General features: G+C 36.6%; 1 protein-coding gene across 7 annotated transcripts; it reads left to right on the forward strand.

The window, feature by feature from the left end:
* The first annotated feature begins 574 nt into the window (after positions 1 to 574).
* On the forward strand, positions 575 to 22461 carry LOC109087362 (GRAM domain-containing protein 4-like). 7 transcript variants are annotated; one of them, XM_042752559.1, is made up of 20 exons: positions 575 to 870; positions 4028 to 4235; positions 5877 to 5994; positions 10730 to 10850; positions 10979 to 11037; positions 12138 to 12273; positions 12967 to 12992; positions 13163 to 13254; positions 13877 to 13967; positions 14271 to 14320; positions 14412 to 14483; positions 14595 to 14638; positions 14881 to 14990; positions 15104 to 15258; positions 15748 to 15765; positions 17718 to 17868; positions 17958 to 18051; positions 18298 to 18388; positions 18475 to 18543; positions 19488 to 22461. In XM_042752559.1, exons 1-20 carry the CDS (start codon positions 842 to 844, stop codon positions 19602 to 19604), a joined length of 1851 nt encoding a protein of 616 aa, XP_042608493.1. In that variant the 5' UTR covers positions 575 to 841; the 3' UTR covers positions 19605 to 22461. The 7 variants fall into 7 exon arrangements, with proteins under 7 accessions (XP_042608493.1, XP_042608496.1, XP_042608497.1 ...); XM_042752562.1 differs by having other exon boundaries at positions 17721 to 17868; XM_042752566.1 differs by having other exon boundaries at positions 588 to 607.
* Positions 22462 to 24386: the final 1925 nt, after the last annotated feature.

Raw genomic sequence — 24386 nt, forward strand, 5'->3', positions numbered from 1 at the left:
AACATGTCTTTACCAATGGAACACTGGTAATTCCCATTGTAGTATTTGAAAGTGTTTTGCTAGTATTTTGCAATGAAGTATAGAATAAACAAGTCAAATATAACATTTAAAAATTTAGATAATATAATGTGTGATTGACAGAATGTCATCTCTGACAATTCAGCTGTTTAAAAGTAAAAACAATGATCTGTCATTGCGCGCCACCTAGTGGACACACAAGCATCCAGCGGTCGAGGCTAACTGCAGTGCAAACACCCCAAAACGAGTCAAATCAGATCTGTCACATAGCCGTCTAGACCTGAAGGCGTAAGTCCACTTCAGAAGAATTAAAGATAAACCATACACCCTCGCGTGCGTATATGACGCATAAACTTTAAGCATGGATTTGACAGAGTTATGGGATTAATGTCCACCTCGCTTGTTAAGACACAACAGGCCCTTTATTGTTGTTTAATATTTAAAATACATTGACTATTTTGAGCGCATTTTACTTCATTCACGAAGAAGGAAGATTTGAGAGCGTTTCTGTCTGATATGAGACGACTGTCAGTTATCGGCCCCTTTAAGAGCGTCGGTTGCTGTCATTGACGAAATTTCCTGGTGTGAAGTGAGTCTCGCTGGATATCAACAACTGATTGAAACGAACCCTCAAATGATGGTTTGCCGTTTGCATGCGATCCTAATCCGTAATAACGCTGGAAATAACATCTGACAGCTCAGGGAATCGCATCGGTAGATCAATGTGTCCGCTTGGGTATTTTACGCCGGGTTTCTCATCATCGCGCGGGTAGCAGGTGGTGACGGAGCGGGGCGAAGCTCGAACATTCATGCCTTCCTGTTAATGAAACTTAATTACGAATTCCGTGCAAGGTGGGTAAGAAAACTTTCTTCGCCTTTCTGGGTGTAATCCCGCGGCGGGCGGGGCGCATGTTACAATGTGTCAGCCTGAAGACGCTTTTGTTACATTGTTGCGTTCGAATTCGAATCCTCAAACTCATTTACAGCGCGAAGGTGCCACATTGTTTTTAGTGTCGCACAGCTGCAGCACGTTTTCTGTACACATGTTTATTTCACGGGTTTATTTAATATATTCTGTGGCTTAATGTGACAACCATCCTTTAGCCTCAAGACGAGGTAAGAAACGATTTCCAATATTTTGCACGCGCGCGAAAGCCGCCATTCTCCACGGCATCGATCTAGAAGAGGTTTCGTAGTGACGAAAGGCTTTTAGGTCAAGGCATTAATCGGCAATCTATTGATGGTGCAACTGTGTCAACCCTCGATGTTTTATTGATGAGATCCAACTTGAACTACACGGCGAGGTGATGAAAATGCCAAACCCTGGAGCAGAATGCTTGGAAATAAAACGTGCTAATTAGACGCTTGTAAAGAGTGTAGTACACGAGGAAAAATGGATATGCATTGCTGTCAGAAAGTATGACAATAGGGGCGGATGATGGTGTTTAGAGAGACTGGTGGAATGGAGATGTCGAAGGGAGTACAGACGAGCAGCCTGACCGCTAAACTCATTGTCAGAGTCGGGGAAGGAGAAAGTGAAAGGGGAGTCGCTCGGTGGCCTCATAGTTGTGGTAGTCATGGTGTTTACCTGTGATGTAATTGTAATGGGTGTTAATAATGTAGCTTATAAGTAAGTGCTGAGTTACAATAGAGTGGCGTTTTGAATAGAGTACAGCATAGAATCATGTCATAGAATGTTGTTTTGTTTTCTGTTGTAAAACAGACTTGTTAATTATAGTGTACATTCACAGTTAGGGAACGTTCACGGAACTTTGGTTAACATTCTAGAAAGGTTCTTGCAACGTTACTTCCTCCTGTGAAGGTAAAGTTAATGTAAAGTTATCTGGTCCTTAATAACATTTTGGGAATGTTAGCAAAAGCCTTTTTACATTGTTTATGGAATATTCCATCAAGAATTCGTCTGAAGCCAAAAGTATACTTCAGATTTGGTGCAAACGCTTGGCGCATGCGTAGAGCCGAACACACAGTCTTTCTATGGCCCTGTCCTAAATCGCACACATCTTGTGCACTTGTAAGCCCAAGTTATACTTGGAACATTTATACCTCACGCAATGTCTGGTAGATGTAAATTTTTTCAGCAGGATGGTCCAAAGACATCCATGCACGCAACAGTTGGAGCAAGGTGAATGTTGCTGAGATAGAAGAGTCCATTAGGTGGTACTGCGCATGGGTCAAACTTGTCTATCCGTGGTTGAGTATACTTTGAAAGCTGTGTGAAAATTGCTGCGCACAAGACAGAGCGAAACACAGAAAATTAGCTTTCAAAAGAATGCTCATGAGTGCCCCCTTTGTGGCCGCTATGCGACCTAGCTGCCCTCTTCTGCCGAGCCCAACATGAGGTGACTCCACTGCAGATTTCTACTTAACAAGGTGGCGCTATGTAATGAAAGTGTGGACTTGTGTGGGTTTAGGGTGCCATCTGGGACAGGGCCAACGTATACTCCATTTGATGGACGTGAGCAGTAGCACTAAACACATCAATCTAAGAGTTCTATGTCATGGACAAAAACACTTGAGACGATTCACAAAATATTAATGTTCAACAAAAGAAAGTCATACATACATTATTTTTAGTCCATAAAATAGTCCGTCAGACATGAATGCTATGTTCCAAGTCTTCTAAAAAGTGTGCATGCAAACCCTGTTCCCTTAAGATCATGTCGTTTTTGGGCGAACTGTTCCTTTACAGAAGTTATTTTCTTACACTATGGAACATAAGAGAGGAAAGGATGTTTTTATTGTACTGTAGGCCTGATTTACTATAGTACTTTTTCCCAAACAAAACTTTTGTATGAAAGGACATGATTAGTTTTGATGTTTAACACCCTGTCATAACTTCTCATAAAATGCAATCTAATGAGATAAAACATTGTAAGTCTGACAGATCTAGACACAGGTGATAAATATCAACCGCTCAAGCTATTTCCCTTTCCCTTGTGTGAGCTGCATGAAGCGTCTGCTTATTGTCAAAAAAGTCCCTTTTTAATTCACAGGATGCCAAACTCAGGCTGCTTAAGAACAAGACGGCTGGCGTTAAACCTCAGTCCTGTCATTATCATGTACAGCATGTTGTCTGAGCTCTGGAAGTGAAATTAAAACTCGGCTGGAGGTTTTGAGTGTCTAGGCACGCATACAGCCGCTTTGTTCCCAGGCCTGCTTTGTTTGCTGTAAGGTCAACTAACTGCAGGGAATGCAGAGTTTGGAACACCAATAGCATTATTTTGTACAACACCATGGGCCTTTGGTTCCTGGAGAGTTTTTTTTTTTTTTTTTTGATATATAATCCAGTCACATGTTGCAAAGCTGTGTTAGTGCTTCAGTCTCAGCATTCTCAGGGAATTTTTTTAGATGCACAAAGACATTTAAGACGTTGCCCGAGGAAGAGCACAATAGTTCATGACCTGCATCTTTCTGTGAGTTTAACAGCCGAATGTGCTGTTTTCATTAGTTATCATAGCAATCAGCACATACAGTGGGGAAAATATTTTTTTGATCCCCTGCTGATTTTGTAAGTTTGCCGACAATCAAAGAAATCAAGAGGCTGTAATTTAAATGGTAGGTTTATTTGTACAGATAATCACTTTTAGACCAGAGAAGTTTGAAATCAATGTCTGGTTTTCCTCATGCATCAAACTGTCACAATCAGCTGTGTACAGGGGTCTCGCTATGAGCCAAAATGACCGTGAGGATCATGGGGCCTCTGCCTCTGACCCACATACTGTACAGAACAGGGTCCTGCGCCACACTAGTCCGACATCAGCTGATCTCTTTGAGATTGTAGCAATTTTTTCACAGCCAGTTCAAACGGCCCATTGTTGCCTCTACAGTTCAGTATGTAAATATTAATTTAATGGTACTTTTCTTTTTCAATGTGTGCAATTAAGAAATAAAAAATCCAGAAAGTAGTCTAAATGATAATGATATATATCAAGACAAGTATTATTTCTTCATTGCTGCACAGTTTCAAAAGATGCTTTTGTCCTTACAGGGTTGCCACCCGCCATGTAAAGATAAAGACACAGATCTCTGTGTTGAACATGCTAAAGCGATTGGATAAGATAAGGTTCAGAGGACCGAAGCGAGATGAGTTCTTGGACCCTGCCGAGTCCCCCAACGCATCTGACAGCGAATGTAATGACGACGTCCCAGTAAAACACCGGAGCTCCATCAAAGAAACAGAAGAGCAGCGAGACCCTGTGAGTGACGGTTTTTCATCTGTGGGAAATATCAAGGGAGAATCTGTCAGAAAGTGCTGAATGCATTTCGTTTTTAAAAATGTGGTTGTGGTGTTTGTCTCTGTAGAAAAGTGTAGAGATGTGATAAGATTGTGAAAAATTGTTAACCTCTATTTTGTAACACGACTCATAGAAATCCATTCAGTTCAAATCATAATTTACTTAATTTCCAAATTTCTTCCCTGGCCTGAATCTCTTTAGTTCATTTTTCAGATGACGTGACAGCCCATCTATTTTGTATTGGATACAGAAATTAGTTCATAATTCTCAAATGTGGGTAGTTAGCTTTTATTGTTTTTACTGTTACAGTTAGTAAACCTTGCATTTGTGGGCTTATTTTAATTTATTTCTTACCTTTTAAAAATTTGTGAATTTCTTTTTTCCCCCGGGAATGTTATTACAAGCAAATGTTTGAAAAATGTGGGTATTCAAAATTTAACATTTGATTTATTCTACTCAAATAAATGGAATGACTTATCAAAATAAAAGTCCCATTTTTATTTTTATTTTCATTTGCAGCTCCTGTTTTGATGGAAATATCATGTGAAATGAAATTGGTTGTGAATGAGGTTTCAGCTTTTTTGTTGACAATTTGCTTACAATGGGAATAAAAAAATAAAATATATAGTTCTGCAATTACAGTGGAAGTCTGTGGGTTACCATAAAATAGTTTCCCATAGACTTCCACTAATGCATTACTAATATTGATTTATTTATAACTGGGGTTTATATAGAAATGTGAATATAATTCAAATATTCCTTTGAGTTTTATGAACAGATACTCAGAGTAATATTATTAATAATAGTAGCAATAAAAAACATGTATTCCTGTGACTTTCTTCCAGCCTGCATTTAGTTTCTGTTCTTTGCCTTGTATTAAGAGGCAGACAGCCAAAATCCCAACGGAGTTTCAGCCTAAACATCCATTTGCTCCAGTGTATTTCTTTCTAATAAATGACCTCTTCCTGTTGCTGCAGCTGAGATTGCCCTCCGTCGTTCACATCCACAGACTTCACAGACCCTAGTCTTAAAAGCAATCTTTGTAAAGCTGCACTATCTTTTCCTGTGGTCATTTGTTTCTGATGCCACCCTGTGTTTAGCACTGACCTTTAGTGTTTCGTTTGACATTTTACAAGAAAAGCACTGATTGGAAGCCAAGTTCAGACAAAATGATGTTATTACGGGCTTTTATATAGGATGGCCTCGTCCAAGCACATTTTCAAAGAAATTGCATTTGCTGCACATAATTTGATAAGCACAGGAAAGCTAACCTAAGAGATCTGTTCTGTCTCTGTGAGTTCGTGAGCTGGTTACTATGGTTACAGCTGCCGCACTGGCGTCCGGTTGGTGGCTAGAGCTGTGATTTGTCGAATCCTGGTTATGCTGAACCTCTGTGAAGACGATGCTGTAATGTCTCTGGCAGGCTGGAGCCACAGATGCTAATGGACTCTCTTTTATTAGACTGTAACGTGGTCATATCCAGTATTGTTCGTGTCCATTAGACGATCATTCCGATGTTTAATTGAACCTTAACAGCTATTTAATGTTGTCATTGCTGTGAACCTTAAGCTTCTCATATTTTCTCTTACTCTTTGTTTCCAGGCTGGTTCAGGGACCATGTCTGCTGCTCCCATCCAGGACTACAAGATGAGTGATGCTGACCGACTCAATGAGGTCAAAGGTCACCTGGAGATAGCCTTACTGGAAAAGCACTTTCTTCGTGAGTAATTTCCACAGCATCCTTATTTAACATGGTTACATCTTATTAAATTATTATCACAGGTCCTCAGATAAACATTTGAAATGCTTTACCTAATTAATGTTCATTAGCCAGGCTGTGAATTTTTTAAAATTTACTTTTAATAAAATTATAGTCTTTATAATGATAATTTGTATTATTTTAGGAATTGCTTACCTTAAACCACACCTATAATATCTTGAAATGCTTTGGAATCCGAGCTATTATATTATATGAACCCGTTCTCAGATTTTTCAAAATGAACTTTCAACTTGCATATCCAGAATTTGTAAGAAACGGCTCTTCAGGAAAAAGCGATTTGTCCTCTCAGGCCTGGAGATCTGTAATATATCACGAGCTAAATAGGTGATCGCTCACGGTGTGTCGGTTTATCTCCCTGAGCAGTGCAGTGAGATCACTCTCATTAATGCTGGAGCTGCGTGCACCTTACAGCGATAAACCCACCATGTCTACTGCTGATCCTCTGACCTGTACCACTTCTCAATTAGTGAGACTCTTAGAAGCAGAGATTAGCTCTCCACTGGGGTTCACACACACACACACACACACTGGTTTTCATGTTTTATTGGCACTCTCCATAGTCATAATGGTTTTTATACTGTGCAAGCTGTATTTATTTCCTATCCCCTAACCCTAACCCTACCCCTAAAGCGTAAAACTTTCGGCATTTTTAGATCATTCTGTATGATTTATAAGCTGTTTTCCTTATGGGGACCAAAAAAATGTGCCCACAAGGATGAAATTGACTGGTATTACTTTGCTAGTGGGGATATTTGGTCCCCATACTGTAACATAGGGAATACCGGGACACACACACACACACACATAACAGATCTACAGTAGCATACATTTTTTTTGGTGACGTATCACCTTTTCTTTGTCTGTTTGATTTTTTTTTTTTTTTTTCCAGATTGTTGATGTATGATATTATCTTGTTCACCACATGATAATTCGATTCCCCTTTTCATTATATGGGCTTAAACAGAACATTAGATGTGTGTTACCGGGTTGGGAGTGTTTGGTCTATTTTTAGAGCCTGTGTTTGTATTTGTATATGTGTGTATGTGTATGTGTATGTGTATGTGTATGTGTGTGTGTGTGTGCGCGCTCATTGCCCTCAAGCACTGCAGTACTGGAAAGCAGCAAAAGGTCAGATCGGGACTGCCAAACTGTTGCTGCCCATAAAAGCAGACTGAACTTATTAATAGTTTGTTATACAACTGAAGCCTCCCTATTTAGAAAAAGACAAAACCTGATGAATCACTATCTTTGAGTTAGCTAGAGAGTGTAGAGGTGATTCAAAGCAGTGCATGATGCAAAATAATTGTAAATAAATACATTTTAGTGGCCATGTTTCACTGCTCAATGCCAATCAAGTGTTCAAGAAAACAGTGTTTTGCTTATTAACAGTTCTGATCATAAAGTTAAGTCTAAGGAGCTATTAAGCAGTGATCTTGAGTAGAGTGAATCTTGAGAATGTTGGTATAGTGGCCAGTAACAAACAGTTATAAGATCATAAGACATATCTTCATGCTTCTCATTTTCATGTCACTGTTCTTGGATCATATGACATGACCGCTTTGGAAGCTGCAGCTGTCTCTGTTTTACAATAGAGTTGTGTTGACAGCTGTTGACTCCTTCCTCAGTCAGAATATAATACAAATATACACATTGTCAATTATGAAGGGCATTCATTGCAGTATTTTCTCACACTAATGCTAATCAGATGACTGTATGATGAGCTAGCTTTGGTTTGGTGTAGCTTCCACTGTTGTGTCCAGGGTCTTTTTGGCAGAGGCTGATTATGCAAAGGATGCTGTCAGTCAGAAAGGCTTTCATATCCTTAATTGCTTTGATCTAGATGGGCCATTAGATGTTATCTTTTTTTTTTTTTTTCAAGCCTTTTCCGGTTTACCAAGTTAGTGTGAACTGAGGCCCAAGTTTCATGTGTCAGCCAGACAGAACACAGCTTCAGTGAAGAAAGGAATCTGGCAAACGCAATGAACATGTCTTTATCAAGCCATAGAAATGTTGTTCACATTTCTTTTTCCTTCCCTATAGTTACCGCCTGAACAGTGTGCTGATTGCTTATGAGTTAATTATGCAATTCCATTGTCATATAAAAAAATCTGAGTTTATTTAAATAATCAACAATTTTTTTTTCCATTTGTTATATATGTGTATAATTATATAATTTTTTTGTCTTTGGTGCTACTATTGGCACAGAAAATGACACCCTCACCTCTAACCTGAGTGCAAAAGTAGCCAAAGTACAGTGTGACTAAGCAGCTCCTTAATGTTTAAACACTATTTTGTTGCACTAAGGTTTTATTACATTTCCCTGTTGACTTGTGGGTTGTTAGTTTACAGTTAGTTACCCTTATGTTTACAGTAAGTGCTGTTTGAGTCCAGTGTCTCATGATCTGTACTTTGCAACAAAAATATGTTAGTGCTTCAAGCATGGCAAGAATTAATAACTGCTTACATGATTATTTCTGCCACATTTCACTGACTGTAGAAAGTGAAGTCGTGTACCAGAGCGTACAAAGCTCACACAATACCACAAATCTTGCAAATGTTCCCAAAAGGATTATTCATGTAAAGCTCCTAAACATTGCACAACATGTAACAGGAGATTAGGATATCTGTAAGTGCTCTGTGGTTAATTATTTTACATATTATAAAGTAAGTATATGTATGTGTGTTTTCTCATAACATCTATTTCTGTGATGTTTTAAGCCTTGTACAATAGTTAAAAAAAAAATGTTTACAGTAGTTTTGAATTTTTTTTTAGTTTTTGTTTGTTTTTTTTTGTTTTTTTGGTTCATTTATGTTTGGTTTGTTTTGGTTTGAATTTGTTTTGTGTTTTGTTTTTGAGTTTGTTTTTTGTTGCATCTGCAGTGTTTTGTTAAACACATTTTAATAGTTTATTTTTTTGCTTCAGTTTTTTGTTTTGTTGTGTTTTTGTTTGAGTTTGTTTGTTGTTAGGTGTGTGCGTGTGCGTGTGCGTGTGTGTGTGTGTGTGGTTTAACACATTTTATCATGACATCTGTTCTAGTGAATTTCCCCCTCAATTGGCATAGAAAATCTAGAAAAAAAGTAGGTTAAATGTAAGCATGGTCATAAATGTCTTTATTTTCAGCTTATTCCATTACATTTAGATAAACTGAAGAGTCATATCTTTTTCTCATTACACAGCTTATCACATGATATATATTATAGTCTTTTAAATTATTAAACTAATAATCCAACTGGAAAAAAAATTAATTTGCATGCTTTCCAGTTGCTTAACTATCTGAACAGGCTGTCAAGTGAAGCAGCATATGAGAGATTAGATTAGGCTAAAAATATTCATTTCAGTCTATTGTGTTAATATTGTGAAACAGCTTGTTGACCGCTAGCTCCGGGTTTAGCGACAGCCCCTGGGGTCTGCACTGATCATCTGGATTCTGATGTCTTCTCTTTGGCACACCTGCCCTTGAGTTAGTGGCAGGGGGTCTTTATCATGACTATAGCGCCTCTGTGCGAGACGCAGGAACTGCTGAATTATAGATGAAGATGAGCTTGTGTTCCAGGCAACCTTGAGGCAGGTATTATATGCGATAGAGGGCAGGTGGAAAAACTACTCGATCAGGACTGTTATGTTTGTGTATGAGAGTCGAGAGGCAGAAAGGTGTTTTCAGAAAACATGCTGTGAAGGTGTTTTTAGAAGTGTTACAATATATTTTACCTTTTGTTAGATTAAGAACAATCTGTCCTGCGCTGTCTTTCAGATCCTCTTCTGGCTGTTCTGCTAAGCGTCCTTTCCTGTGAGACCGCTTAATTTAGTGTCATCTTTGTGATGTCATTGTTCTTGTGTAGGCCTTGTGTAGCCCTGCAGCTACAGGACTGGCAGGAGGCCATCTCCTTGTTTTCTGAGTGACGAATGCGCTCTGGCTGCACTCTGATTAAGATTTGTTGTGTACAGAGATTTATTCTTTTTACACTATTTAAAAATGCTTTCAGCAGCTTTAAACTTTAAAACGTTTTTGCTGAATTTCTTTTAATGTTTCTTGATTTTGTTTTAGTTAATGTTGTAGGTGTTATGTTTTGTTTTTATAATTTTTAGTTTGTTTGTTTTTTATGTTTTTATTTTTATTTTGGTTTGGTTTTTGTTTCTTTTGTTTTTTATGTTTTGATGTTTGTTTATTTTTTATTTTATTTTGATTTTGATTTTGTGTTTTTTGTTTTGTTTTTGGCTTGTTTTGTTACAGCGCTGTTGTTACAGAAATACTTGAATCTGATTGGGCAGATGCACCATTGTGATGTCAGATACATTTTATAATGGTGCTCTACAGTCTTTTTTTCATAGATATAAAATCAATATTTCATGTTTGTTTGTTTAGGCATATGATAAGCAATATAAAGTACATTTTTGTCATCACTGAAAAATAAACCTAAAGAGGATGATACAAGATCTTGATGATGTTGGCAGGGTTTATTTTGCAACAACAATCAGCTGACTCATCTTTCTTTCACTTGTGTATTTGATGTCTGTGACAAAAATAACCTCAAGCATGCTGAACATTTCCAGTGAAACCACGCCACTGCTGATTTATGTGTGACTTCCACTGAGTTTCCTGAAGTCAACAGCCATCTTTTCAGTCTTTCAATCATGCATTAAAACAAACTGTTTTTCTTTGTGTATTGCCCACAGAGGAGGAGTTGAGGAAGCTCAGAGAGGAGACAAATGTCGAGACTCTGAAGCAGGAGCTGGAGAAAGAGAAATCCAAAAGAGTTGATCTAGAGCAGAAAATGAATGAAATTCTCAGATCCAGGTATGAGAGGTGATGCTCTTCCACAGTAAAGTTTCCCACAGCTACATTTGGCTACATTTAGTTTTAGTTACTCATGTATTTATTTGTTGTTAATACTGCAAGTAAAGCAATATGTGTGCTTGGTCCAGACTAGAAGATTCACCACCTCCACCTCCAAAACCACAAGTCACTTCTGTCAATGGAACAGGTAAAGTTCCGTTCATCCTCCTCCTTATAGGTCTATAGTTAAGAGACTCACTTGCACATTCATATGGACATTTTAATCTGTAAAATCAATACTTTATCATTTTCACTTTTGCCCGTTGTTGTTGTTTTAACCCCTACAGGCTTATTCATTATTCATGTTGTTGTTGTTTTTTCAACACATTTGTCTCTTATTCTCTTAACAGAATACTAATATACATATAGACTATTTAGCAAAAGAAAGCTACATAAGGTGAATAGATTTTTATATACACCGTATTATTAAAAAATGAACAACTAAGTGACCCTACAGTAAGTCTTATACCTGAGTAATAAAAATAATATGCATTATATTGTAATATTCATAAAAATCCAGGCTTTTTTGATGAATGAATTGAGTAATATTGAGTGGCCCAAAACATGAACGCATGTCTAGACCTAAATAAGATGTATTTGTGTTTCATCTGGTTTTGAGAATGACACATTTGGCTTTACTCTTGCTGTGTGTGTGTGTTCTCACATAGAGATGGTTTGGATGTGTGTCGTGTAATTACTAGCTGCGGACACACAGTCCCTCATCTAGAATAATCCGGATTCATCAACATTAGAACAAGATGAACCAATTGAATTGCAAGCGCACCTGTTCTGCCTGAAATTGTGTGGCAGTTTTGTACTGTGTGGTTAAGAACACTTTATTAGTGAATGAGAACCAGTGTCCTTATTCTGTAGTTCATTTGAGGAGAGGAGCATGATTATAATTTATCCATCACTTCAGCTGATTGATAGAGGATCTAGCTTTTGACAATCGCTTTCATTCATGCTTCAGATGTTTTGTTGAGTTTTATTATTTTGTGTACAGCTTTCATATTTAATTTGACCTGTAATTAAACATCCCCAAAAATTGCCAAACCAGGCTTCCTTTTCCTTTGGACACCATTCTTAAAATATCTCTCTGTCTTTTTTTTTTTTGTGCAATTCTTCCATTGATTACTGTTTGTGGTAATGCACAGTTTGATTTCTGACAGTATTATAGTCATGTTAGGTAGTAGATGCTCATGTTTTGAATCTGTTTAGCTGAAGTTCTGCTTTTTTTTTAACTGATAGGGGACAAACAGAAGGTGACCTTAAGCTCTCGGCTGTGGAAATGGCTCTATGAGCGCTTTGGTGTTTATATCGAAGATTTCCGCTTTCAGCCCGAGGAAAATACAGTTGAGACTGAGGAACCACTAAGTGCTAAAAGGTAACCAGCCCAAACAAAGCCTCCTTTGGTTTGTTTAGATTTTAATCATTTACAGATTTTGAAGAGAGGTTGAACAAAGAACCATTCAAGCCATGGATGGGTCATTCCAGTTCTATACTGAAGTGCTCTGTAATTTATGAGTATTTTAAGGAAGTATTTCTATGAGAAAGGTACACCAGACTTAAACAAAAATTAACCCATTCCATTCATTTTACAATATAGTCAAATAAAATAATATAATTTTTGTATAATATTTCTGCTATTTTTTTATGTTTTTACATTAAAAATGAAAAACATGATGGGAATTTTTTTTTTTTTACATTTCCAAGAAAAGAAAGTTTGTTTGGAACCTTTTTATAAAAAAAAAATTGGAGTAGTAAATTTGAGAATTGAATGATTTATAATTCAGTTAATTGTGATGTTTATGAAAAGAAAACTAAAATGACTTTCATATTTTGTCTAATATATTCAGATGGAACCATAAAAATGTGCTGCATAATAGCAATGACTCAGATGCAGTTTTAAAGCTGGGGTGATTTTTCAATCAGACTTTATTTTTTATGTTCTATACTTTTATATTGTGTATTTTAGCGAAGTGTTGTAATGTTGAGATGTGTGCTATTTCTGGCTTTATAATTTCACCCTCCCAACGGATCTCATTAAATAATTAATTTTCTTTTCTCCTCTTTGCAGATTAACTGAAAATATGAGACGACTCAGTGAGTGTTTTCATTCCGCATCCCAGAAAAACCCCTCCAAGCCATAGCACTAGATATTTTAACTGATTACAGCCCCATTTTAATTCCCAATTAGCCTCTGTTTTAATTCCCATCACCTCTACTGTGTCACGGACATGAAACTGAGTGTGTTCTGGTCTGTGTGTTTTCAGAACGGGGTGCTAAGCCTGTAACTAACTTCATGAGGAACCTTTCTGCCTTATCCAGCTGCCACTCTGTCTACACGTCAGCCATCGCCTTTATTGTGAGCACAACCCACACAAACCCTATTCATCACTGTTTATCATGTTCATGTATCCACCCGGTCCAAAGTGTCTGTTTTAAGTGACATGTTATACAGCCAAGTATGGTGAGCCCATACTCATAATTGGTGCTCTGCATTTAACCCATCCAAAGTGCACACACACACACCGTGAACACACACCCGGAGCAGTGGGCAGCCATTTATGCTGCGTCGCCCGGGGAGCAGTTGGGGGTTCGGTGCCTTGCTCAAGGGCACCTCAGTCGTGGTATTCCCGGCCCGAGACTCAAACCCTCAACCTTAGGGTTAGGAGTCAAACTCTCTAAGCATTAGGCCACTGTTTTACTACCGTAATGAAAACATGTCGCCAAGCTCATTGTTATCTGTACATCTCCAGACACAGAAAAGCCCTGCCTCAGGTTAAAGTAACATGTTAACGTGACTAGTTGCACTGTTTAATGTTTAGTAGGTCAGTGTGATAACAGTTGGCTAATCTTAAAATACAAAAGTGTTGATGACTAGTGACACCACTTTTTTTTCTGTGTGGTGGCTGACATGGTTTTAACATGGCCTCGACATGCCATCCTTCATTTTAATGTCTTCTTCCCTCTCATCTTTTCCACAGATCTATATGAATGCTGCCTGGCATGGCTGGGTTATTCCCATGTTTCTATTTTTAGCCATTCTGCGGTTGTCCTTGAATTACCTCATAGCAAAGTACGTCCAACATTATCTGTCACTGGTTCAATTCAGAAGTAGTTCACAAACCCACGTGCTGGTTGAATGGCATTATAATTAGATATCCCTTTAATTATTATTTAACCTAAAATGATTTATTAAATACAGTTAACAAATAATATAAAAAGAGATACTGAAATGTATTTTTTTTATTGCTTTTTTGTTTTTTTTAACTGTTACAATTAAATACTTTAATGTAAAAATTGGCTTCAAACTATTTATTTATTTTTGCTTTATTGTTTGTGAATTATACATACCAAAACTGTTCTGGTCTGTATTTTAAGGTTGGAGGATACAGTGGAGCATTGTGCCTGAGGTCTCCGAACCAGTGGTAAATATAAGCCTCGTTTTGAATCATTAACTTCATTTTGTTACAATTTTCTTGGGGGGAAAAAACCTTAATGCTCTGTTGTTTTTATTAGGAACCTCCAAAGGAAGATCTTACAGTCTCAGAGAAGTTTCAGTTAGTGTTGGATGTCGCACAGAAAGCCCAGGTAAGGGATTTGTAGCCTTGTTCTGGCTGTGATGATAATAGTGTAATACAGACACCTTTTGCTTTGCTTCACACATAAAGCTGTTGACACACAAGTGATGTGTATTCGCAGAATCTATTTGGAAAGATGGCAGACGTATTGGAAAAGATTAAAAAGTGAGTATGTTATATTATGAGATATTGAGTTGTGGGAGCAGGTGGTATGACTGTGTAATGCTTGAGACGTCATTCAGTTCTGCTTTAAAAAAATTTTGAGCTGATTCATGACATGATTGTTATATATATATATATATATATATATATATATATATATATATATATATATATATATATATATATATATATATATATATATATATATATATATATATATATATATGATTGTGTTTTCATTGCAGCTTGTTCATGTGGGTGCAGCCTGAAATCACACAGAAACTGTATGTTGGTTTGTGGGTGGCCTTCATCACTTCCTGTTTGCTGCCATATAAACTCTTGGGCTTCATGATTGGTAAGAAATTCAGTTTGACGCGTGACAACACCTTCAGTTTTGTTTTTGGTTTTTTTTGGGAGGGGGCGCTCAAATCTCTAATTTCCACTTGTTGTTATATGCAAAATTTGCAGGTGTCTATGCCGGCATTAAATTCTTCATCATCGACTTCATCTTCAAAAGCTGCCCCAAACTGAGGGACAAGTATGACACACCCTACATTGTTTGGACCAATTTACCCACAGACCCACAACTCAAAGAGCGTAACAATGCCACTCTGAGCAGACGGGTGAGTGAAACTGTGTGCATCTGCCCTCTCATTGTTCCCATTCAAAAAGCTTGTAAAATATTAATCCTGATTCCTCTTTGTCTCTTTGTGAGGAGGAACTCGTCAGTTATGACTGAAAATGAGCATTGACTTCCTCTTGTAGTTAGTAGCCTTCATTTAACATCTCCTATACAAGAGTGACTTGGCCAAGATGGCAATAAGAATATGTAGTAACATATTATGTTACTATTATTATATAGTACTAGAGTTTATATAGAATAAGAGTTTTAACCTTGGTACAAGTAACACACATCTCAAATCAGTTAAATATAATGCCAAATGAGATTTTAAAAGAAATAATCTAACAAAAATTAATAAATAAACAAAACAGAGGACAGATCAAGACATAAAGGTGTCTGTAGGCAACAGAGGATACATAAAGTTAATTAATGGTAGGATTTTGGTTTGTGTGATGGTCACATGTTTATTCTGTTATTTTTCCTCTCTCAGCTGTCTGGGTTTGAAAAGGTAGGGATCTAGTGTGGCCTTTGGTTTTACAACAGTGCCTGTGTTTGCCACCAATGGCTGGTCCTGCATATGTGTGTTTATATATGTGTGTGTGTGTTGTCAGGAATATGCAATATGACAATGAAAACATCTGTTGGCAATTGGATCAAAAACTGTTGATTTCAAAATGCATCTTCTCACTGATTTGTCCAGAACGTCAACAGGAATGTAAAGAAACATTCTTAAGATGTTTTTGATCCAATGTCATCAGACAGATAGTGTGGATATTCTGAGTGTGTGTGTGTGACATACAGGGTTTATATCTGAGAGTTTCTCTGTTGTATAGTATAGCGTGGTAGAATAAGCCTAATAGTATTTTAAAGCGGTGACTACATCAGAGAAGTCAAGCTTTTACATAATTTTAATGGAAACATTTGTTGAGAAATTAAAGGAAACATCATCTCTGTATTCATATACAACTTTCAGATTTTTTTTTTTCCCCCACATGATTATATAAATGTCTTGTGTAGGTGGCTGGAAACTCTGAAAAGCTTGGCTCTTCTGGTGTGGCCACGGTGTCTTTTTTAATTAAGCTACTTTACAGTTGCTTAAGTAGAGATCAGATGAATTATATTAGAAATCAAATGATACATGAATACATTTACTTTAAGTGTGGTCATTTAAGAGATGTTGGATCCAGGTTTTGTCACGTTTGAGCGCTGGCTTTGAATAAGCTACATTTTAGTCAAGTTGTGTCAGAGTTAGTCAGCATTTCTTTTACAGATGTTGTATTTGCAGAGGTTCTCTCTATGCACGATGAAGAATAGTTTTCTGCAAATATAAGGGTGTTTCTTTAACTGTGGCCACTTGACTTGTATGTTTAGCATAATTTTCCTACAAACAAATTAAAAATACTTGATTAACAGGAGATTTTATCACATTTTTACATAATCAGTGTATAAAATGGCTTTATTTTGTTCTTTATATTATTATTATTATTAGTAGTAGTAGTATTAGTATTAGTAAGACAAATAGGTTTTTTTGTATATTTTTATCAATAATAATAATGCATGAAGGATTTCATTTGAAATTGTATTTAAAATATTTAAATGTATTCCATCAACAATAACAACAACAATCATTTTTAATCTTTATTATTTATTGTCATGCTAAGATTTAGTTTGTTTTAATTATTTTTGTTAATGTTTTTGTTGTTATCGGTTTAATATATTAATAAATACTGTTATATTTTTAATTTAAAACAATAAAATCTATTCACAAACAAATAAGAATAAAGCAAAAATAAATCATGATAGCATTGCAAAGTTTCTAGATTTTAATGTGTATCCAATTTGAATTATTTATTCATTTAAATTTTAAATCATTTTATGGTGTATAACAAAAAGTTCTTCTGTTTATTTAGAGGAAAATCGACCTAAGAGTGCCCATAGTTGAAGAAATGCCCATAAATCTTACTCAAACGGCATCTGTGTTTTTCAGCCCCAAACTTCTAACACATAAATAAACTAATATCTTGGTAATGTGTTGGTGAATGGTAATACCTATGATAAGTGGCTGTTTACCTCTGGCTTTGAGCTTTGCGCCGGTCCTCAGGCACCCTTCAGGCATCCCTCGCTAGTGTTTGGCATCCAACCCAGAGAACTGAATCTGGCACCAGCTGATCTCAGGAGTCCACATGCAGCTGAGCCACTGACCATCATTCACTCTGCTAGGTCACCACTGCTGCTTGGCTCAATAACATACACTGGTTTAATGATGATTGACAAGCTTCCACCACATGGGTGCTGCTATTGGGGCCCTCAAGTGCTGATCTAGGATCAATTCTGTTCTTTATCTGGTTAGGCATTAAAGGATAGCATTGATCCTTCACCAGTACACAGGAACCTTGCAGTTCTGGGGGCTGTACTTACACGTCCTGCTCCTAAATGAATTGTTTCGCTTGTTCTTCACAGCAGATCCAGCCGGTGGTGGCGCGTGGTAATCAGTCTGCCGGGATGTCATGCGGGATTGGCCGTGAGGATGAAAGCGGGCGGGCCTACAACACCAAAAGAGGGCCTTTTCATGAAGTCTTCAACTTGTCAGAGAATGAGCGCCCCCTGCCAGGTGGGAAGAGAAACTATGCTATCCTTTGAACATTTTCATATGTGTTTGCTGTTGTTTGACTGTAAAACAATATGTGATTTGATTCGCAGTGTGTGAGAACGGATGGCGATGTTGCTTGATCAACAGGGACAGAAAAATGCCAACCGACTACATCCGCAATGGTGTCCTCTACGTCACAGAGAAGTATGCATGTTCAGATGTTCAAATAGCAGTTGTTGTTTTTGTTTTTGTTTTTTTTGCTTTTTTGCAAATTAATCGTTTTGGGGGTTTTTCAGAATCAGCAACATTGCATTAAATAGCAATATTTACGAATTACATTTTCTCTAAACAAAGGTGTAAATGTTTAGTTGTACTTGAGGTATAAGACCTATAGGCATTGTTAGGTCAGCATAGTACCTTATGATAAATGTGTGTGTTTTTTGTTTTTAGTTACCTGTGTTTTGAGAGTTCCAGCTCCCGGGCGACATCTTCGAAGAAAAATAAAGTCATCAAGCTCCAAGACATCACAGATATTCAGAAGGTCTGCCAGATGTTTTATTGATGTTCAATGACTTATTTTTATGGAATGCTTAGTATCTTACTGTATTTCTCCACTCTTGTTAACAGTACAAAGTGTTGTCAGTATTGCCTGGATCTGGGATGGGGATCTCAATTACAGCGCCATCCACTTTAAAGGTACTGCATATCTCTGTGTGTGTGTGTGTGTGTGTGTGTGTGTGTGTGTGTGTGTGTATATATATATATATACATATATATATATATATATATATATACATACACATACACATCAAAAATACAGGGAAAAAAGTTTTTTTTCCCTCTGATAGCAATGAGTCTTGTATTTTAATGTTTAAGAATGTATTTTTTTTTCCTCTGATAGCAAAGCTGAAGTTTCAGCATCATCACTTCAGTCTTTAGTGTCACGTGATCCTTCAGAAATCATTCTAATATGCTGCTCAAGAAACGTATTATTTTCAGTGTTGAAAACTGTTACTTTTAGGATTCTTTGATGAATACAGAGTTTATTTGAAACAGATTTTTTTTGTAACAATTAAAAAGCCTTTACACAATCCTTTGCACACAGGTTTCATTAAATGAATTAATTAAAATAATTAATAATAATTAAGCTACCCCATGTAACACTTTTTTTTTAATTCTTACTTTTATTATATAATTAGCTCTTAATATTAGGGTATTAAGTTGTTTCAAGGCCATTTTCACATTTTCACACCAGAGTTCAGTTCCACCCCCTCTTCCTGCCAGGTTCCTTTCCACATTTTATTATTGGCTCCACATCAAGGAACATTTGTGTCATCAGCACTAGTCCGTCAGTGAGGGCTAGCAGCAGCTGTTCACCACTTTAGCTAAAGAAGAAGCAAGTAGGCTAATTGTTTAGCTTGCACACTAACTGAAATAACTGAAGAGAAACTACATTTATAACACTGGTTATATTATACGAAATGAGACATAATCAAAGATGTTAATTGTAACATTTAAAATGGATTTCAAATCGGGCATCAAATTGAGTTATTATGCTAACCAGGTGAACCCAGTACTGATGTCAGACATTGTCCAATGTGAAAGCACACTAAGAATTTTGTCACTTGTCTTTTCTACAGCCTCTAGTGTTTGGTGCCATGATTCATCGGGACGAGGCCTTCGATGCCATTCACACTCAGTACATGAAGATCCTGAATTCCACAGCAGCTACGACAGTGACAAACCCAGAGACATAGTCTCATCTGGATCAACATATGACATAAGGTAGTCCATAAGACAGCCCTAACCTTAATATAGCACTATCCTAAACCCCTATACGGAGATGATGGCTTCCAGAAGTTGTCCAGCCCATCTCCAACCCAAAACGATGGAGAAACTGCAAAGAAACTGTTTTTCATATTGTCTTCTAGATTCTACATGAGTATTAGGAGGAGTATTTTATAAAATGTTCTCTCAAACAGAGTACTATAATCTTACACAAGTGTTTGACAGGATGGGTCTTGTTTTATAAGGTTAGGGGTTCATTGTGTGTCAGAACAGGAGCTGGTACTCCTTTGTGTCTCTTGGAGGGCTTTGTGTCATCCTTGTGTAGTCAGACCATATAACCATCTCTGAACTTACCGCCATTTTCACTAAATTGCATCACCGCTGGCCTTGCACAAAGAAACACTGCACTAAGTGTTGCTGAGAGCTTTTAGATGTGATTTAGGGGGAAAAGGAACAGACTTAACCGTCAACTGAAATCCATATTCGCAAAGCAGCTCGTAACTGCCGGCCACACTGTTCCTTGGGGCGCGCCAATTTTCTCTTCAGTATTTGTGATACTTGTGTTAACTAGAAACAACCTCATATTTTAAAGGAGTAGTGCACATAAAAATACATATTTCGCCGTTTATTCTCCCTCGTGTTGTTTTAAACTCGTAAAACACAAAAGGAGATATTTAGTCAGATGTCCAAGCTGCTCTTTTCCTTACAATGAAAGTCAATTGTTTAGGGGATAATTTACCCAGAAATGAAAATAATGTTACCGTTTACTCCCCCTCATGTTGTTCCAAACCAATATGACTTTTTTTTTCCTTCTGTGGGATGCAACAGAAAATGTTTTTTTAAGAATTTTTAACTGTTTTTGTCCATTCAATGAAAGTCAATGGGGTTCAAGTATTCTGCAGAGGAATGTCATACCGAATATTCATTTAAGAAACTCATACTGGTTTGGAATAACATCAGAGTGCATAAATAATGACAGAATTGTCATTTAATAATTTTTTAACTTAAAGCACAAAAATATCACCAGTCTTACCCATACAACAAATGTGTACAAATAAAGGACTGCTCAAACTAAACCGGAATTAGCTGCTTTTGGTAATATATTCTCATTCCTCGTCATTGAGCCCTGAGGTTATTGAAGTATTTAATGCCTTTTTGAATATGTCGGCACTGGTTAGAGAAAAGTTTTCGTTTACTTATATTGTTCCCCAGAATAAGATGTAATTACTTAAAAGAACCACAGACTAATTTCTGTAATGGATGTAGTATGTTATGATTTTTCTAAAAGTGTGTGTAGGGAACTCCAAAATTAACATGCTACACAAAAGTTCTTCTTCCAAATACACGGTTTTACTCATTTATGCATAACATTTTTATTTTGTAACTTCTGACTATGCAGCCTTCAATAGTTCCTTTTGGAATAAAAGCAGGGCTTTTCTTTCTTAAGAGAGGAGAGTCATAGAGTAGTACGTCATGATTTTTTTGACTTATTGGTCCCTAGCACTTTTCTTTGTTTACTAATTTTAATGCATTTCAGAATGTGCTGTGCTAAATCGCACTGTTGCTTTTTAATTTGGTTTATCCGTCTTAAGCCTTGTTTCTCACCTGCCTTATTCTGCCTTATTTTATTTTGTTCTTTAGAGCAATATGACAATTTCATTTTTTTTTTTAGTATCATTTTGAGTCAGTATGTGTCTAATGGGGTTAGACTCTGGACTGATTGGATGCTGTTTACCAAGTTTACGAAATAGCACTTTTGGGCTTTCTAAATATATAGCCACTTAAATAGTGGAAGACTAATTAGTTAGAATAAATATCATGCTAATATTGTCTGTGCAGAAGTATGTATTTGTGAAACATAAATTGGGCACCTTTGTTTATTAATTTCACCTTTTAACTAGTTCTGTCGAACAATTAATCGCGACTAATCGCATCCCAAATAAACGTTTTTGTTTACATATGTGTGTGTACTGTGTATATTTATGTATATATAAATAGACACACATGCATGTATATATTTAAGAAAAATGTTATTTGTATATTTAATATTTATATATAATATAAAATATATAAATATTGTAAACAAAAACTTTTATTTTGGATGTGATTAATTGTTTGACAGCACTACTTTTAACATTAAATTCTAAAAGAAATTCCATTAATTATTGAATCTTAAAGTGGAAAAATTGACCACCAATGATTGTCATTTGCCAAATGATTGTGTATTGTTGTTTGCGCTCTGTTTCTGCCCCAGAACAGTTCTGTTTACAGACATTTGTGTTCCACAAAAGGCTATTTTGATCCCTGGACCAATGGGGGCATGAAAATTAGCCTTTTTTGCCTGTGGTGAATGTTGAAGAAGCTGAAAAATCATGGATTTTAAATGCCTTGTTGAAACATTTTATTCTTCTATTTTGCATTATAACACATTCTTCATCCAGCTTTAAGAATATGATCATTGTTCCCTGGAAGTTGTTGGCTATAGCATGGAGGGGTGTTGTTGTATTATTATTTCACTCAGTGTATTTCCCTATTCAAGTCGTTTTACGTTTGTCAGTTATCTGTTTAGTTGGTTGTAACGCACAGTTGTCTCGATCACATTTGGTACGGCCACCCAATGACTAGGTTTAATAAACTTTGCAGAGGAACAACCACCATAAACTGGAGTCCAATTACTCCGAGTGCATCTCATGTGCTGAATGTGACTGGATGTTTGTTTATCGAACATTTGTATTTACACTGGATGTACATGTCTGGTAAACTCTTTCCTGCTTTCCTCTGAATAGTCTTCATTTGAGAAGAAATAAACTCTTGGATTCTTTGTAACCTTTATTGTTTGTTTTCTTTTTTTCCCCCTGTGGGCATACCTAAAATAAATGCATATTAACTTTACACAAATGTCAGTTCCAATGTATCAAGAGTGCACACAGATAGAGTGATGTTTCACTAGAGGTCACCGCATGTAGCTTTTAAAAGAGTAACCATGATTTGTAAGGGCTCTTCAATACTGTATATGCTTCTAATGCTTATAAGGAAGTTAAGAGATTTAAGTAAATTATTCAGATAGATAATATAAAACGACTTTGATCACATTGTAGTAGTAGTAGTATAGAGGAAGTATAACAGTACAGTGTTTGAAGAGTGCTCTACTTTTAACAAAATTTAATAATTTAAACCACTCACTTCCTTAAATTAATCAAGAAAATAAGTTCACCTATATGTGTATCATTGCATTAAATGCCTACAGTTCAATTTAGGTGGGCAAAAACAGTTGCAACAAAGAATTATGTAAAATTTTGCTAATGTGACCACAATTTTAGAAGAAAGATTGCTATCGATTGTCAATCTAAACAAAGTCTAAAAGAACTTTTCAAACCACTCACCTGTTTTTCTGGTATAAATACATGAATCAGCCAAAGGAGCACTCCGCTTTTAGACTGATATTTTATACCTCTTCGTTAAAACTTACTATTGATTGATTTTAATGCAGACTAATGACAAATTGCATGTACCAGGACATGTTTTTTTTTTCCATACAGTTCTTCAGAAAGTGCTGGAGGGCTATTAATACTAGCTGTAGTTCCTGGCAGTCCAGAGGGATACTCGTGGGGCTGGATACAGTTTCAGCTGCATCTGTGGGTAAAACATCTGTGTCTCCCAATCCTGTGTACTGAGACGATTGAGACATGATGCACACAATGTTCACTTGTATTGCCTACGTCAACATACCAGCTACAGTATCAGTTTATTACAGATACTACATGATTTATGAGCGTTCCAATTTAAGAATTGTTAAGGAATGATATTTACCTGTGTTCAATTTCACAGAATTTTGCACAGCGCATTCACATACTTAAAGCAGGTTAATTTCACACCTTAGTCAATATTTGTTTTTTGTTTTTTTTTCTTTCACTTTGTAGTTTTGCTGCTAAAGAAATAAGTGATTTAATTAATAATTTAATCAAACAGCTTAATTTTTTATTTTATTTTATCACTCATATGTATCACTTTTTTCCATTAAATTTTACTGCTTACACATAAATGACATTTATTTAAAATGTACCCATTTTTAAACGTTTTTGCATAATGCTTCATCCACACCACTAGGTGGCCCTATAAACCCAAGATGACAGCATAGTGCAAAATAAAAATTACTGAATGTACCTTACTGAATGGATCATGTTTTTGTAAAGGTAAAGAAAAGAAAAAAAAACTTTTTTTACAAAAACGCTTTAAAATCCAAATTTAGCCTTAAAATTAAGCTTTTGGTTCAGAACTGATAGGAAGGTAAGCCTCCATTAAAATGACCTTCAAGAAGATTTGCTTTGATGTTCATTCCCACCCAAAAGCAATGCTCTCATGTTGAGCAGGACACACTTCAAGGCTTCCTTCCAGCAGATCTGACCGCAGCTCGACAGTGTCTGCGACTAAAAAGGGCAAGTCTTAATCAAGACCTGTAATCATAATCCAGAAAGGGTCAGGAGAGGAACAGAGCTTGCAGAAGAGACCTTCCAACCTTCCGGATCTCCGCTCTCAGGTTTCACCCCCTTGCTTCATGCCATGGTCGCCTATCAGCAAAAACATGCTCATCAAATTCAACTGACACCCTGCTAAAACCGGTGACCATCAAACCCCGAGAACTGGCGCAGTGCCTTGCAGTCGTATTCACTTTCTATGGAGGAAGCCTTGATCTGCGGCAGCTAAAGGTGTTGAAGTCAGCAGCAACTTAGCACTGTCTTACACTACGAACC

The sequence above is a fragment of the Cyprinus carpio genome, chromosome B25 (genome assembly GCF_018340385.1).
Source record: "Cyprinus carpio isolate SPL01 chromosome B25, ASM1834038v1, whole genome shotgun sequence".
NCBI lineage: Eukaryota > Metazoa > Chordata > Actinopteri > Cypriniformes > Cyprinidae > Cyprinus > Cyprinus carpio.